Source organism: Hetaerina americana, unplaced genomic scaffold (genome assembly GCF_022747635.1).
Source record: "Hetaerina americana unplaced genomic scaffold, ioHetAmer1.1.p SCAF_141, whole genome shotgun sequence".
NCBI lineage: Eukaryota > Metazoa > Arthropoda > Insecta > Odonata > Calopterygidae > Hetaerina > Hetaerina americana.
This window is the reverse complement of record NW_027286526.1, coordinates 348,210-364,345: the sequence shown is the minus strand read 5'-3', so window position 1 is coordinate 364,345 and position 16,136 is coordinate 348,210. Positions and strand designations below refer to the sequence as shown.

The 16,136-nt window shown below is 31.3% G+C and overlaps 1 protein-coding gene across 1 annotated transcript in view; it reads left to right on the top strand.

The window, feature by feature from the left end:
* LOC139686466 (zinc finger protein 892-like) overlaps positions 1 to 13,993 on the top strand; it is a 47,154-nt gene extending 33,161 nt beyond the window's left edge. The window contains exon 4 of the mRNA XM_071583650.1: positions 13,651 to 13,993. Within this exon, the coding sequence (XP_071439751.1) occupies positions 13,651 to 13,993 (343 nt within the window). The remainder of the gene's footprint in view (positions 1 to 13,650) is intronic.
* The last annotated feature ends 2,143 nt before the right edge of the window (positions 13,994 to 16,136 follow it).

Genomic DNA, 16,136 nt, shown 5'->3' with positions numbered 1-16,136 from the left:
ATAGTGCCCCATTTTAGCTGAAAATAGCCTTTAAGTTATTCGGATAATGATTCGAGCCCCATTGAGAGCGAAAGTTTAGGGTTTAATACTTTTATAATTATGTTTTTATAGGTAGTCAGGGAAAGGAGCAACCCGCTATAAATGCTATAAATGCTTTAAATTGCTGACGGATTTCTACATGTTTAAACAGCAGTGCTATGAAAACCACCATCTATTGAACATTCAAAGGACAAAGAAACACGCGGAGAGAAAAAACCGCCGCGCAACGGTGAGTCGAGGGCAATTATGGTTGGTATTTTGTAATGTTATGAGGAATGTTTTGGATAACGTTATGCGTCAACGGAATTAACTTAAATTGAATAATGAACATATATATTTTTAATAAGTGTCCTCGCTATTGTGCGTAAGTCTTGAGGTCTTATTTGCAAATGAATAATACTTTCGTTTATTTAAAAATTTGGAATTTACTACGCTCCTGGTAACACTTCGAGCAATTTTATTCTATATTTAATTGGATATCTCAAGTAACAGTGTACTAAGATTGAATATTACTAAAAGTGTGAAAATATTGAATGTATTTATGCAATCAGTTTTCATAAATTGTGAGTAAACCGAAAAGGATGATAACATACGAATGTCCCTGTGACATCCCCTATTAAAATATGATCTTGGAGTACTCCCTTGAATATTCTTTTGAATCGTAATTTTATTAGGTCATTCAATTTTAAGGAAATTGACTTTAATATTTGTAACTCAATCCAGTGATTAGCACATTATACTCGTTGATAGCAATCATTTAGTGATGTAAAAAGAATATGTAGGAATTATTTTGTGAAGCCTCACCATCTAGTCATCATAGTTATAAAGAGATTAAAATACTTTAATATGATGCACTTGGCCAATTAGTGTTGATTGGAATGGTTGAAATAGATTGGTCCTTTTGATATATTTTACTACTTCATATAAATAAACATTTTTCAATTGATATCTTCTATTTTAATAAAAAACATGTAATTAAGAAATTTTTTCTGTCATTTTTTCTGAAGAGTTATTTAATATTTTTAAAGCTCAAAAACTAAGGCTTCTATTAACTTTAGTTGCCATGACCCTATTTAAATAGTTATAAATATATACTAAAGGCTGTATAGTGCTCCATTTCATTTTACACCATTTTGCTTATAATTTTTTCCATGATGTTACTACTGGTATATCCACTGGAAAATATATATTTCCTAATAATACTAATGTTTTGTTAATTTTAATAAATTTCTCCATTGATTGTTTGTAGAGATATGTAAAGGTAGAGAGGGAGGCAAGTGATGCCTCCAATGATTGTGATGGGGGAATTGCCAATTTGCGGGTGGTCACTAGAGCATCAAGCATATTAGGAGAAATATGCATTCCCAGTGTAAACAATGTAAGTACTAATTGAAATTCTAAAATTGGTACCTTCATCTTCTGGACTCTTAATAAAAGAATTTTGAAAACAATTTGGAATAAATCCATTCAATCAAAGAATTAATATTCAGCAAATAATGAGAAACTAAGATTTTCTGAATTCTTCATACATATCAATAATGGCCTGATATTATATATCTAATCTTTTATAAGTCTTATTTTTAATGCTGAAATCAGCTATCAGGTGGTGTGGTTTTGCATTTTCAAATTATATCCTTAAATAATTGCTCTTTCTGTTATATCTTGCTGTGCTTCAGATATAAATTATCCCCATACAGGTAAACATTGATACTCTCATATCATATCCATAAGATATTAAGAAAAAACACGTGTGTAATTTTGAATTGCATTCATCGCAAAGGAAATATATATGCATAAAAATGAAATGGAAAATGTTTATTAAGAATTTAATATTCAATTTCAATGTTGATCCTTTTTTTAAAATCTTTTTTAATGCTTATATTTTGAACAATTAGGTTCAGATCACAGTTAAAAGAGAAACTTCAGATAATGAAGATCAGGAAACTGTTGAAATGACTGCTAGGCTGAAAAAAGTGGACCATATTATGGATAAACATGAAGAAGATTCTCATCAGGTAAGGAAGACATTGGAACAGGTTGACATTTCAATATTTTGAGCTATAAGTTTAAGATATCAAGAAAAAACCTTGCTCATCCAAAGCTTTGGTAATTTAGATAAAACGTATTCATCTTTATTTTAAAATACTTTGGTCACTGATTTTTACTTATTTTAAAAGGTTTAACTGCATATAATTTTAAAACAATATCTGAAGTTCCATATTTTCACTGTTTTTTCATTATTCAATTAACTCAGGGGATCATAGTGAAGACAGAGGAAATGGATGCTGAAGAGCAGGAGACCAATGAAATTCCAGCTAGCCAGGGAGATGTGGACCACAATGTTAAGGATCTGGTGGGAACTACTCTTGAGGTAATTAATAAATTGAATATGTGATATTAATGCCGTTATTGCTCATGTTTCATGTTTCAACTCATGAATACACACAGTAGAAAAGATTTCTGTATATCATCTTATAAAATACAACACTGTTATTGAATCTTTGATGCACAGATAGGTTATTATGAAAACCACTAATTTTTTTGGCATGAATGGTTATCATGACCAAATAGTTGTGTAATTACTTGCTAATCAAAAAGACAATAATGTTAAATTATTGCTTATTATATAGAGAATGTGTTTTTATTGAATGTGATTTGTGATCTTGCAATGCGAGAAGGTATATCTAGGATGAATATAGAATATGTTTCATGTTTCAACTCATGAATACCTACAGTAGAAAAGATTTCTGTATGTCATCTTATAAAATACAATACTTTATACTAAATCTTTGATGCACAGATAGGTATTTTTGAGTACTACTAATTTTTTTGGCTTGAATGATTATCATGACCACAAAGCTGTGTAATTACTTGCTAATCAAAAAGACAATAATGTCATATTATTGCTTATTATATAGAGGATGTTCTGTATTGCATGTGATTTGCAAGTATCTTGCAAGGCAAGAAGGTATATCTAGGAATAATTATAGTAGTGAAATAATAGATGAAAAGATTACTATGGTTTGACATGGCATTGGGAAGGATTTGTATAAAAGTTATCAGACCATAGTGGTGGAAGTTTAAGGTAAAGAGAGTTAAAATTTGCTTAAATGATAATGATTGGGACATTGCCATTCTTAAAGTCATCATAAGAAATGCAGGTTAATAGCAAGAAAAAGGAATTCATAGTATAGTAATGTAATTACTCATTTAAATTCTAAAATAAATACCTTGATCTTGAGGAATCATCTGATGGAATTTTGGTGATAATTCTGATTAAATCTATAATATAAAATAATCCGAATTCAGTGATTGTATGGAATCCGATATTTATCTGAATCTTTCATGCATGTCAACTAAAGGCCTGATATGAATAGCTAATCTCATCTCTAATTCTCATTTTTAAAGTTGCAATTGGATAGCAAGAAGTTTATTTTTTATTTTAAATATGTTTCAATCATTTATTGGTTTTGCTTAGATACCTAGTGATGTTATACATTAAAATAATTGCTTAAGGTAAATATTGAAAATTTAATACCAAATGCATCATATTTTAAGAAAAGAGCACCTTTGATTACTTTTGAATTCCATTTATGCTAAGAAAATTCATAAATATTAAAAATTATACCTAAAATCATATATTTTTACTGTTTTCTCACTATTTTTACTAACTTTGCAGACCATTGTAGACATTGATAAAATAGAACTTGAACAGCAGGAGACTGTTGAAATTCCAGCTAGGCATAGGGATATGGACAACAATGTGGAGAATCAAGAAGGGACCTCTTAGATATTTAAGAAACATTCTAACAATAATGGCGCAAATATAACCAAATTTTTTTGGTGATGTATATGCTGTTATTGTAAATGCTTCATTTTTCAACTCATGAATACCCCAAAATAGAATAGATTTTTGTTTTGCATTGAAGAACCCTATTGAAATGTCTTTTTAAGTTTTCATTTTCAAGGAACAGTAATAGGTGACATCGTGAGGCTATTTAAAGGTGTCATAAATGTTTTTTATATAGATTCATGTACTTTCTGTTTGTTATAATAACATTGTTGACTCTTTTTCTTAGCCCAGTCAGCACTTACGTAAAAAAATATAAAATGCTGTTCCTTCCTCAGGTATAAAAACCTGATTGACCACGTCCTAAGCATAAAATAAAAGGATTGATACTTCTTTTACTCTTAAATTGCCTGATTGAGATCTTTTTAATTAGGAAGAATATTTAATTATATTACTTAATTTTCATATATTTCAAATATAAATTCAAATATATTATCTTTTCTCTCTCTCTGATATATGCCAATGAATATTATAATTTTAAGTAATGCCTATATAAGGCTTATTTTTAGGTGAACTTTATAATTAACTATCAAACATCTTGGTATTGATTATGATTATTTATGTTTATTAAGGAGCTGTGTGTGCTCCCAAGCATTCAGAAGGATTCAGAGAGTCATGGTGTTGATTTGTTTAATGGTAAAAGAAGACATTTTATGGCATTGAGAAGTTCAATGAAAGCTATTAACCATTTAGTACAAAAGTCATCAATTGAGGAAGAGGACAGAGGACAGCCAACACTAATGTGAATTTGATGGATGATGATAACTGTGAAGAAGTTGAGATTCAGGTAAGGAAAGAAAGCTTTTATGCATTGCTTTCATAACCAACGCTCTTTCATAACAATAAACATTATGTTATATCCTGAGTGCAGGGCTTTTCAATCTTAGGTAGTGTTATGAGATGAAATGGCCTTCCATGTGGTTTTGCATCGCTAAATCCTTCTTTAAATGAGGACTGGCATAAAAAAGTCTTTAATATCTTTATGTCTAAACTTTCATGCAATTCAACTATTAACAGTATCAAATGTTCTGAGTTTAAGAAAATGAAGGACTACCACATGATTTAAGTACCACAGTAATTTGAAGAAATTAGCTCCCAAGATGTTTGTTCCTGATTTAATTATTTTAAAATTTTGACCATCTGTCATAATAGATAAGAATGGGTATCCTTGGCATTGCTATCATGATAGATGAGGAGAGCTTAGATAGTGTTCTTTGGTGATGAATTGTAGCTGTTAATGCTAAAAATGACCAGGTTATATTCTTGAAGAAGATATTGATTCCAATTAGACAATGTAATGACTTCTTAAAGTTTGTTAAAGGAGTTTATTGCTATGAGAACAATAAGCCACCAGACCTATTCTCTGTATTTCATATGCATTTCAAATGCATCATATTTTAAGAAAAGAGCACTTTTAATTAATTTTGAATTCCATTTATGCTAAAAAATTCATAAATCCTTATAATTATACCTAAAATCATTTATTTCTTCTGTTTGAAAATTCATAAATATTAAAAATTATACCTAAAATCATATATTTTTACTATTTTCTCACTATTTTTACTAACTTTGCAGACGATTGTAGACATGGATAAAATAGCAATTGAACAGCAGGAGACTGTTGAAATTCCAGCTAGGCATAGGGATATGGACAACAATGTGGAGAATCAAGAAGGGACCTCTGAGGTATTTAAGAAACATTCTAACCATAATGGCACCAATATAACCAAATTTTTTTGGTGATACATGTGCTGTTATTGTAAATGCGTCATTTTTCAACTCATGAATACCCCAAAATAGAATAGATTTCTGTTTTGCATTGAAGAACCCTATTAAAATGTATTTTTAAGAGTTTTTATTTTGAAGGAACAGTAATAGGTGACATGGTCAGGCTAATTGGAGATGTCATAAAGTGTCATAAATGTTTTTTTTTACATAATTTCATGTATTTTCTGTTGGTTGCAATAACCATGTTGACCTTTTTTCTTAGCCCATTCAGCACTTTAAGGTTAAAATCAAAATGCAGTTGATTCCTCAGGTATAAAAATCTGATTGACCATGTCCTAGGCATAAAATAAAATGGCCGGCAATTCTTTCACTCTTAAATTGCCTGATGGAAATCTTTTTAATTAGGAAGAATATTCAATAATATGTCTACCTTTCTTATATTCCCCTCCTATTAATTTCATAGATTAATATAAAACCATTAAGATAATTTGACAAATGGCCATACAGTTGAAATTGCCATATTTCCTGGTTTTGATGGCCTAGCAAATATTTCTGAGTACCATTCAAAATTTGCTATTTCTCTGCAAACATAAATGATGCACAAAATTTCTCATTCAGAAATAATATGTAACCTAGGGAAAGTATATTATCTTTTCTCTCTATGATATGCCTATGAATATTATAATTTTAAGTAATGCCTATATAGGGCTTATTTTTAGGTGAACTTTATATTACTTATCAAACATCTTGGTGTTGATTATGTTTATTTATGTTTATTAAGGAGCTGTGTGTGCTCCCAAGCCTTCAGAAGGATTCAGAGAGCCATGGTGTTGATTTGGTGAAAGATAAAAGAAGAAATTTGATGGTGTTGAGAAGTTCAATGAAAGCTATTAACCAGTCAATGGAAAAGTCATCAATTGAGGAAGAGGAAAATTATTCAGCCAACACTAATGTGAATTTGATGGATGATAATAACTGTGAAGAAGTTGAGATTCAGGTAAGGAAAGAAAGCTATTATGCATTTCTTTTATAACCATTGCTCTTTGATAACAATATGCATTATGTTTTATTCTGAGTTCATTGCTTTTTAAACTTAGGTATTGTTATGAGATGAAATTGCCTTCCATGTGGTTTTGCATGGCTAAATCCTTCTTTAAATGAGGACTGGTTTAAAAAAATCTTTAATAACTTTACTGAGTAATACTTTCATGCAAATCAACTTTTAACAGTATCAAATGTTCTGTGCTTAAGAAAATGAAGGGCTACAAAATTATTCAAGTACCGGAGTAATTTGAAGAAATTAGCTCCCAAGATGTTTGCTCTGGATTAAATTATTTTGAAATTTTGACCATCTGTCATAATAGATAAGAATGGATATCCTTGGTATTAGTATCGTGATAGATGAGGAGAGCTTTAGATAGTGTTCTTTGGTGATAAATTGGGGCTGTCAATGTTCAAAATGACCAGGTTGTATTCTTGAAGAAGATCATGATTCCAATTAGACAATGTGATGACTTCTTATAGTTTGTTAAAGAAGCTTATTGTTATGAGTAAAATAAGCCACCAGACCTATTCTCTGTATTTAGTATGTAATTTAATTTAATTGGTAGGCCAAAACTATTATTCATAATGTTGAGGCATTTTCTTGTTAACAGTATTTAAATATTTTCATTTTATATTTTCAATCCATGGATATCAAAGGTTTACTTATAATTTAACAGTAAGCTCTCCTATAATTTACCTTCTCTAAACTTGAATTGAAACACTGGCAATATCATTTGATGTTAGAAGGTTCAATGAATAATGTCAATGCTTTGGAAGAAATTAAGACAAATGCTCTGTAATTATTAATTTAAATCGAAATGTATAATTTTAAACCTTGTGTAATTTTATAGATTAGGTTTGAAAGTTTTTTGGGCATTTTATTAATGTTTTACATGGATACAATCTGCATTGATTATGTTAATATTTTTCAGGATGATTTAGAAGATTTAGAATTGCATTTATCCTCTGATGAAGAAGTAGACAATAAGGAAGAATGTGATGACAATACTTTGCAGGAGATGGGCGGAGTTACATCGGAACAGTTGAAGACACAAGGTAAGGGGAGCTGGAGACTCTGTTGTCTTAACTTTGCATTTTGAATATTTTAGAAATACTGAAAATGTCAGATACAATATTATGACTAATTATAAAAATTGATGGGAAAATATATAAATCAGAATAAACCTGTAACAAAATTATTATTATCAGGTAATCTACCGGTCAATGTAGGTTTATTGATAGACATAAACAATAACTAATTATTTCGACACCTTGCAAAACACAACATTCTACGCTATATCAGGTCCCTCTTCAGCTCTGAGTTCTTTCATCCTCCCATCATCCAGTCTAACATCCCTATTCTGTTTCTTCTCTTTCCTCATTTGCCTAACATTCTACCCTCTATTTGTCTTCAACATTCGACTGCAAGTCAATACCCCCTTCAGAAACATTCCCTGCCTCCATAAGATATCCCCAAGCAAACCTTTTTCTTTGCCTACTATACCAAGTACTTCCTCATTTTTTTTCTTTTCTGTCGATTTTACCTCCTCCATTCTTCTCCACATCCACATTTAAAAATCCTTTAGTCAATGTCTATCCTCCTGCTTCAATTACCATGTTTCTGCAATGTATATAGCTATCCTCCATATCAAAGTTTCCTAAAGATTCTTTTCATTATGTCCCTGCTTGACATCCCTTTGCCTGAAGCAATTCCTATCCTTATGTCCATATTACTTTTACTGTGTTGGTCCAATCAATACTGAGATACATAAACTTTTTCCAGCTCTAGTTTTTGCCTTCCTATTTTAATGTTAAACTTAGCCTTTTTCATTCTAGGAAATAGCATATACTTTATTTTATCAATATTGATTGTCGTCCTATACCTGTGACACTGAATTTCTAATTCACTCATCAATGCTTGCAGCCCCTTGGCTGACAGACGAACTAAAGCTTGGTCATCAGCAAACTTAACTGATTTTATGAATTCCCAGCCAACCTTCATTCCTACCTCCAGTTCTTCCCATGTCTCTTTAATCATTTCCTCTGCATACAGGTTGAACAGCAACGGTGATAATAATCAACCCTATCTTACACCTCTTCCTAACACTGCCCATCTGGACTCCTCATTCCTTACTTGCACCTGAGCAGTCTCAATAATGAACAGGTTGCAGATTAGCCTCATTTTTCTCCAATCTATTCCTATTTTTGGCATTATATCTTGTGGTCATGTTCTTTATTCCTTTTGGTTAAAAACCTCATTACTGCAATGGCATCACATGTACCTCCTCCCTTCCTATACCTAAACTGATCATCCTTTAAGTAATTGATTGCCTTACTCTCAGGCAGGGCAAAAATCCTAAAAATAAACAAAATAAAATGCATATAATAGATTTCATTTCACTGCCACAGGTTGTTATTTTCTAAGTCCCTCTTGTTTTCAAACGTTAATAATTTAAGTACCAATCAAATACTTATGCTGAACCACAAACATTCCATGGTTGCCTTTTTTACATTTCATACTAACAGTTAAGGATCTTTATCCCTTTTGGCTAAGATTGTAACTGAAATTGTTGAGTATTATTGCTCAGTTTAAAAGTTTCCCTTTTCAGGGTTTTAGTGCACTGATCTTATTTATTCCAGGTTTATTTGCTATGGTCTTAATTTGTAGAAAGGTTTGTTCAAAAAGTATTCGAACTTCTTTGTTTTGAATTTTTAACCTTATATTATTCTCTTTCGGGATATTGGGTATAAAATTAAGCAGGATCCTTAAAATAAGTATCATTATTGGCTCTAAAAATCAAAAGCCAATGATGTTATCCTCATAGCTACCTAAACAAATTGAAAATATGTTCATCCTGCATCAATATACCTAGTTGGTTTTTCTGCCAGTCTTCAAAAGTCCACTGAAGATCATTTTCTAGAATATTGTTTCAGCATTGGTCATCAGTAATTGAACTGTTAGATTGGAGTCTAATTGATATCTTTTGATCTGCCTTTTTATTTCAAATACAAGAACAGGGACAGTAGAGCCAGGTCAGGGCTTATAAGAGCATTACAATGGCAAATTATGTCAGCAGTTTCTTTCTATTTTTGTTCCTTGCTCAAGACTTTGGCCATCAACTTTGCACATACCTCCTTTAGTACAAGATCCTCAATAATTTGTTAATGTTGGTTCATCCAAAAGGCTTGATTCTTTACTAATAAGGGAGGTTATTAAATGCATGTAAGAGTGAAAAACAGTTTTTTTTTGACACCTTATTTTCATATTGAGTGGTCATCAGGTGTCTTACATGGCCCTTATCGTTAACAAGTTGTCACGCTTTCTTAAGCATTTTTTGCCACTTAAAACCTCTCAGGGTTAAGACATCATCTGCATGAGCTTTTTTAATTATTGCTAGGTATCCCAATGTGAATTTCTTGAGTAAAAATGCTAAAGTGAACATTAGAGCATTGCTCTCATACACACTCATTGCTTGCATGAGAAAAAAAAAATCAGTCATAACTAATATCCACCATCTTTCCCAATACATGCACAGAGCCAATTAAACTAATATTTATTATTTTTGGGGATATTCCCTACTAAGCCTACAAGTCAGACACCTATCCACTGCTCTATTTAGGCTACAGCAGGCCAGTCCTGATACCTATTATACTGACCCTGTAAGTGCATTCACACAAAAATCCACCATTTTCCATTAAAAAAAGTCTGAATCCTTTTGTTTAAGAAGAGCTGTATTATCAGGCCCTAGTTGTCAATGCCATTTATTTATTAAGTGTACAGATCCAAAATTTGCAGTTTCAGTATTCCCATAGTTTTGTTTAGAATTCCTTAATAATATAATTTTTTCTTGTGAATGAAACAATAGTTTCAGATATTGTCCTTTAATAGAAATTGCTTACATTCTTAATTTTATATATCCTCTTTACTTATTTAGTTTCTAGTTTTTTTTGGGAATTAACCCCCTAGTCCTTATCAAAGTCCTTGTGAGATATAATTAACTTTTTTAAAGGTTAGCACCTTAATATATTATATTTCATTTCCTGTATTCAAGAGATATTTCAGCCTTGATTTAGTCCAAATCTTTCCATAGTTTTTAATTTAATAATTTAATCAGAAAGCCAAATGATAATATAACATGAACATGAAATCCACCATTTTTCATTGCTGAGTGGTGAAATTTTAAAAATATCAAGAAAAAGAATATAAAAGTAAATGTAAATTATTCTTTAGAATTATTTTAGTACATGTAATGTACTTGTTATAGTTAAATTAAGTATTAAAAATAAATTATTTGAGGTGAATGACTTTATCACTCACTAGATTGACCATTTGACCTGATTAGTAATCTGTCCATGAATGAATTGATGATTTTATTAATTAATGAATATTGTCATTCTCCTAGTCCCCATCTTACATTTTGTAATTTTGTTATTTTAACTTTTAAATTTGGACTTTGTGCTTTCTGTAAAAAATAGCCACATAGAGTTTATTTCATTTAGTTATCTATTGCCTTGGAAATGAATTTCCTTTCTTTACACATTTGTCTTTTCTCTTTTTCAATTATTTTAAAACAAGAAATATTCTTTTTTTCTCAAAATCCTTTTACAAATTTAATTTTTTAGGCAATTGTACATGCCAAGTAAACATTTGTGGAAATGTAATGCATGACGGCATTGAACCTTTTCTCTTGATAATTTAATTTAATGTATATAAGTCAATATTCCACCAGAAAACTATATTCATTTTACTGCATCTCTCTCTGTACTTGTCTTTTTAAATTCAACAATTAGGTGCTCATGGAATGTGCATGCTGGTTGAAACAAACCATCAGTTAAGTAAATTGTTGAACTCTTGTGCAAGGTTTACAATTTGAATTGTTTGGTGTTTAAAGTTTTAAATCATCAATTAGATGAAATTATTTTAATGGAACATGAAAATAATTTTTAAACATGATTTTATAAAATTAGGGAATGGAGCAAAAAGTATCTGTATTTTAGATTTGTTTATTTAAAATTAAACTTCAATGGATGATTTGATTGTAACAACTCAAGGCAACAATTTCCTCGCCAAATTCTTCTGAAAAGGTGTTATAGAAGCTATATAGTATTCTGCCTACATTTTTGTATTGAGTACCAATATTTTCAGCAGACTTTCTGATAAAAAACTCAATACATTCTTTGGTTCAGCATCAGATAATTACAGATGCTTTGTCCCTGGCCTTTTAGCTTAACCCTCTTAGTGCGGTGGGGATTCCAGGGGTACTAGTGAGAAGTGCTAAGGGTAATTTAAGAAAATGTATCACCTTAGAAAAAAAAATATTATGAAGTTATTTGTTTAGATATCCAGATGCAGTTTTTTATTTTAAAATATAATATTTTAGTTAATAATGATGTAATACATTTACGTCATCTGAAATATAAATGTAATTACTACAGTATCAAAAAATTTGAAGAATAATATTTTAGCAATTATATTTCGAATTTTAGACACAAAACCAATATTTTTTTAAAAACATTTTTCAATTAAACTACGATATTTAAATATAACAAAGAATCAAAAAGACATGCAGAAAATATTATAAATAAATAAAGAAAGTCCAGTGAATTGCAATATTTTTTGTCAGCCTCTGCATAGTTCGATTTTGTTGAAAAGGCTGATCTCACTGAGTCAAATTGGGACTTTTCCCCTTTCCTTGAGACTACGGCAATGTGCTTACAATCTAAAGGCTGAAAAAACCAGGTTCTAACTCACAGAGAACTGCTGACAATGTAATCCATTACACAGGGCGCAATTGATTAGATAGGATGGACGACAGGAGAAACCAAAATGATTACAAAACAGTGTTCTCATTTCCATTGTCTCAACAAAGTCTGAATAAGCAGCTATATATCAACACCACAACACATTCAAGAGATTACAGATGAAAATAGATAAGTACTCTTTCAGTGGCTTTTCATAGTGGAAAGACCACTCAGAAAAAAATGAGCAAACAATTAGGCTGAGCTTCCCAACATGTACAAAACTGAATGAAAAATTAAAGTAAGAATTATACTTTTTGAAAAGCATTTAAAATTGCTAATAAAAATTAAAAAATTACTTACGTAATTTTATGGAATTCAACCTATCAATAGCACGAAAACCATAAATTATCAATGAAAAAACCATAAGTTACAGCGATTTAAACAATAGCCTACACAAGAGCCAATATATTGGCCCGCCGCACTTTTTGCCAGGGACACGAAAGCCGATATATCGGCCTGCTGCACTAAGAGGGTTAATTTAAGATTGCACAAAGAATACCATCTGAAGTTAGCACACATGCCCTAGTTCAATTATACTATAAGAGCAGTTTATGTACATAAATGTTTAAATGTCATCTGGAGATAACAACTTTGTTCATTGCAGTTATAATTTTTCCTTCATTCATTTTCTTCAAATATTTCAGATAATTACAAGAAACAAGATGGTGCGGAAAAGGAAGCAGGAGGCATTTTATTGCATGCTTGTCAAATTTGCCACAAGGAATTTGCACAAAGGTATCTTCTCAAATATCATGTCTTGCAAGTGCATGTTAGGAAGGACCCACAATTCAATTGTGACTCTTGCTCAAAGGCATTTGAGAGGAAAAATGACCTTGCAAGGCACATCAACTTGGTGCATGCTGTGAAAAAGAATTACCAATGTGAATTCTGCACCAAAAACTTCCTATTGTCGAGTAAACTAAAAATCCACAAATCATCACATACTGCAGAAAGACCATTTAAATGTGCAATATGTTTGAAAGCTCAAAAGCATTTACTCAGAATAGTTATCTTAAAAGGCACTTGTTGACACATACCGATGAAAAGAGCCAAAAGTGTGAGATATGCCCAAGAGCATTTGCTCAAAAAAGTCATATAAAGATGCACTTGTTGACACATACTGAAGAAAAGAGCCACAGGTGCAAGATATGCTCAAGAGCATTTGCTTGGAATAGTTTTCTAAAGAGGCACTTGATGACACATACTGGTGAGAAGCCATACCAGTGCCCGATCTGTTCTAAAGGATTTGCACAGAGTAGTAATCTAAAAATTCACTTGTTGACACACTCGGGTGAAAAGAGGTATACCTGCAAGATATGCTCAAGAGCATTTGCTCAAAAAGGTCATCTAAAGATGCACTTGTTGACACACACTGGAGAAAAGAGCCACATGTGCAACATATGCTCAAGAGCATTCGCTCGGAAAGGTGATCTAAAGACTCACATGATGACACACACTAGAGAAAACCACAAAGAAGCAACATCTGTTCTAAAGCATTCTATCCGAACAAGAATCTCAAGTCACACATGAATTCACACACCCCATAATGATCAGGGAGCAGTGTAAATTATATTCAATGAAATTCACTCATCCTCATAACTTATGTCTTGTTCACAGCCACATACTTTTGAAAACCCACAAAAATGAGTTACGTGTTTTTCAGAATGTTAACAACAAAGCATCAACATTGAATAAAGGCAGGCTTAGAAACAAGTAAAAAACTAAAGTGCTCTAATGAAACAAATCCTTCTCTAATTAAGTAGAGGCAATGTATGAATGACGTGCATAATTTAGTTAATGAGGATTATTTGCTTCTGAAAAACTCCAAATATTTATTATTACTAAAGATCATTATAACACATTAATTTCAAGCTTGTAAAAATGTTACATCATTCTCCAGTTTTGTGTAATTTCTTTGAATAAAAATAACCAGTTATGAAAACTTTCATTTGACTATCTTTCATTTGAATATTATAAAGTATAGCAATAAAAATAAGTTTGTTGCAATTTTCCACATTTAAAACTTTTTTCAGTCATGTTTTGATAAACTATCATCAGGTGAGGAAAAGTACAAGAGGAAGGAATATATATGTATATATATATCAAGCTACAAGAAGGGTAGGCAGGGGATGAAAGAGGCAGGGGAAGAGGGGGTTTGTCATGAAGAGAATGGCAGGAAATGATTAATTATAAAAATGATTTACCTGTTTATTAATTAATTAATTAAATATTTGGCTGCTGTATTTCTTTGGCAAGATTAGTAAAATACAACAGATTTCTATTTTGGTGTCCCTACCAAAACTTACATTTAAATTTTAGACCACCATGCAGTAATATGTTATCTCTTTTATGAATAGAAGATGTGAGCAATTTAATTGCCTTAAGGTGCAATTGTTACTTTTTTTGCAAAATGAGGGAGTGCCACTTGATTCTCATTAGAAATATATGAAAGACATTAGACATAAGGATTTGTTTCCTTGATACTCTTATTTTGAAGTTTTGACAATAGGATGTTAATGAATTATGGTATTTTAATTCTTTGCGATATATTCCTGTGGAAACCGAGAAAGAGTATTCTGAAGACTTGATTGACAGTGATGCTATTGACAAGAGGGCTGTGGCATCCCAGATGACATGATCATTGTCAAAGAGGTTGACATTGCCAATAGATAATCTACTTCTCCAGTAGGGGATATTCATTCATCAATTGTTGCATCAATACAGGAAGGTAGCCGTCATTGGTCAGACAATGAAGAGGCAGGGAATATGGTAACTGATCATACATATTCCAGCATAAAAAAATGCACACTCTTGTGGAAAATAAATTTATTACATAATGCAGTTGTACAAATTCATTCAATTCTTCACACCCTCTCCCTTCCAAGTACTCTCCCCCTGAAATTATAATTGGAGCAGCAAGCCAGTGACATTAGACAAGTGACAATTAATCTGCATTACCAAACAGTATACCAATTCCACTCTTACTCGGTGGACTTTGCATAGCCTCAGACAGCATGCATACAATTCTTATCATGCTATTTTCATTTTTGTTAAATGATTATTTAGTTCTTAATGCTTAATTCTACTTTAATCTCAGTATTAATTTTCTAACTAATGCCTATCTGAGTCACCTGGCATTTTTCATGCATACCTATGTGCTTTAGTGTCAACACAAGGATAATGTAATGGCTGATATCCATCTTTAACCTGCAGAACTCAATTCCCTTCTTCATGCAGTGATTTCTTGTGCATAAACTGCAGTCTCCGACCTAATTACCATCTATTCTTTGCCTTTTATCTTATTCCAATCCTAAATCACTATCTTATGTTACAAATGCAGCCCTATTTTCCTGCAAATACTCATTATTTATTATGTTCTGTAAATGTGGTAAATCCTCTCAATTTCTTTCTGCTTATGATTGCTTGGTATGTAGACCAGAATGATGACAAACGGTGTCAATTTCGTGTGCACTTCTACCAATTATAAATTATCAGTTGATAGGTCTATGATAACTATGCTTTTAACATTTTCATGCACTATATTGTCCATCCTAAAATATAATAATATATCATGAATATCAAGGTTTCAGGGCTCATTATTTTGTAATGCCAGGGTCCATCTAAGACATAGTCACACAGGTTTTGAAATAAATGATTAGAAATATAATGACAT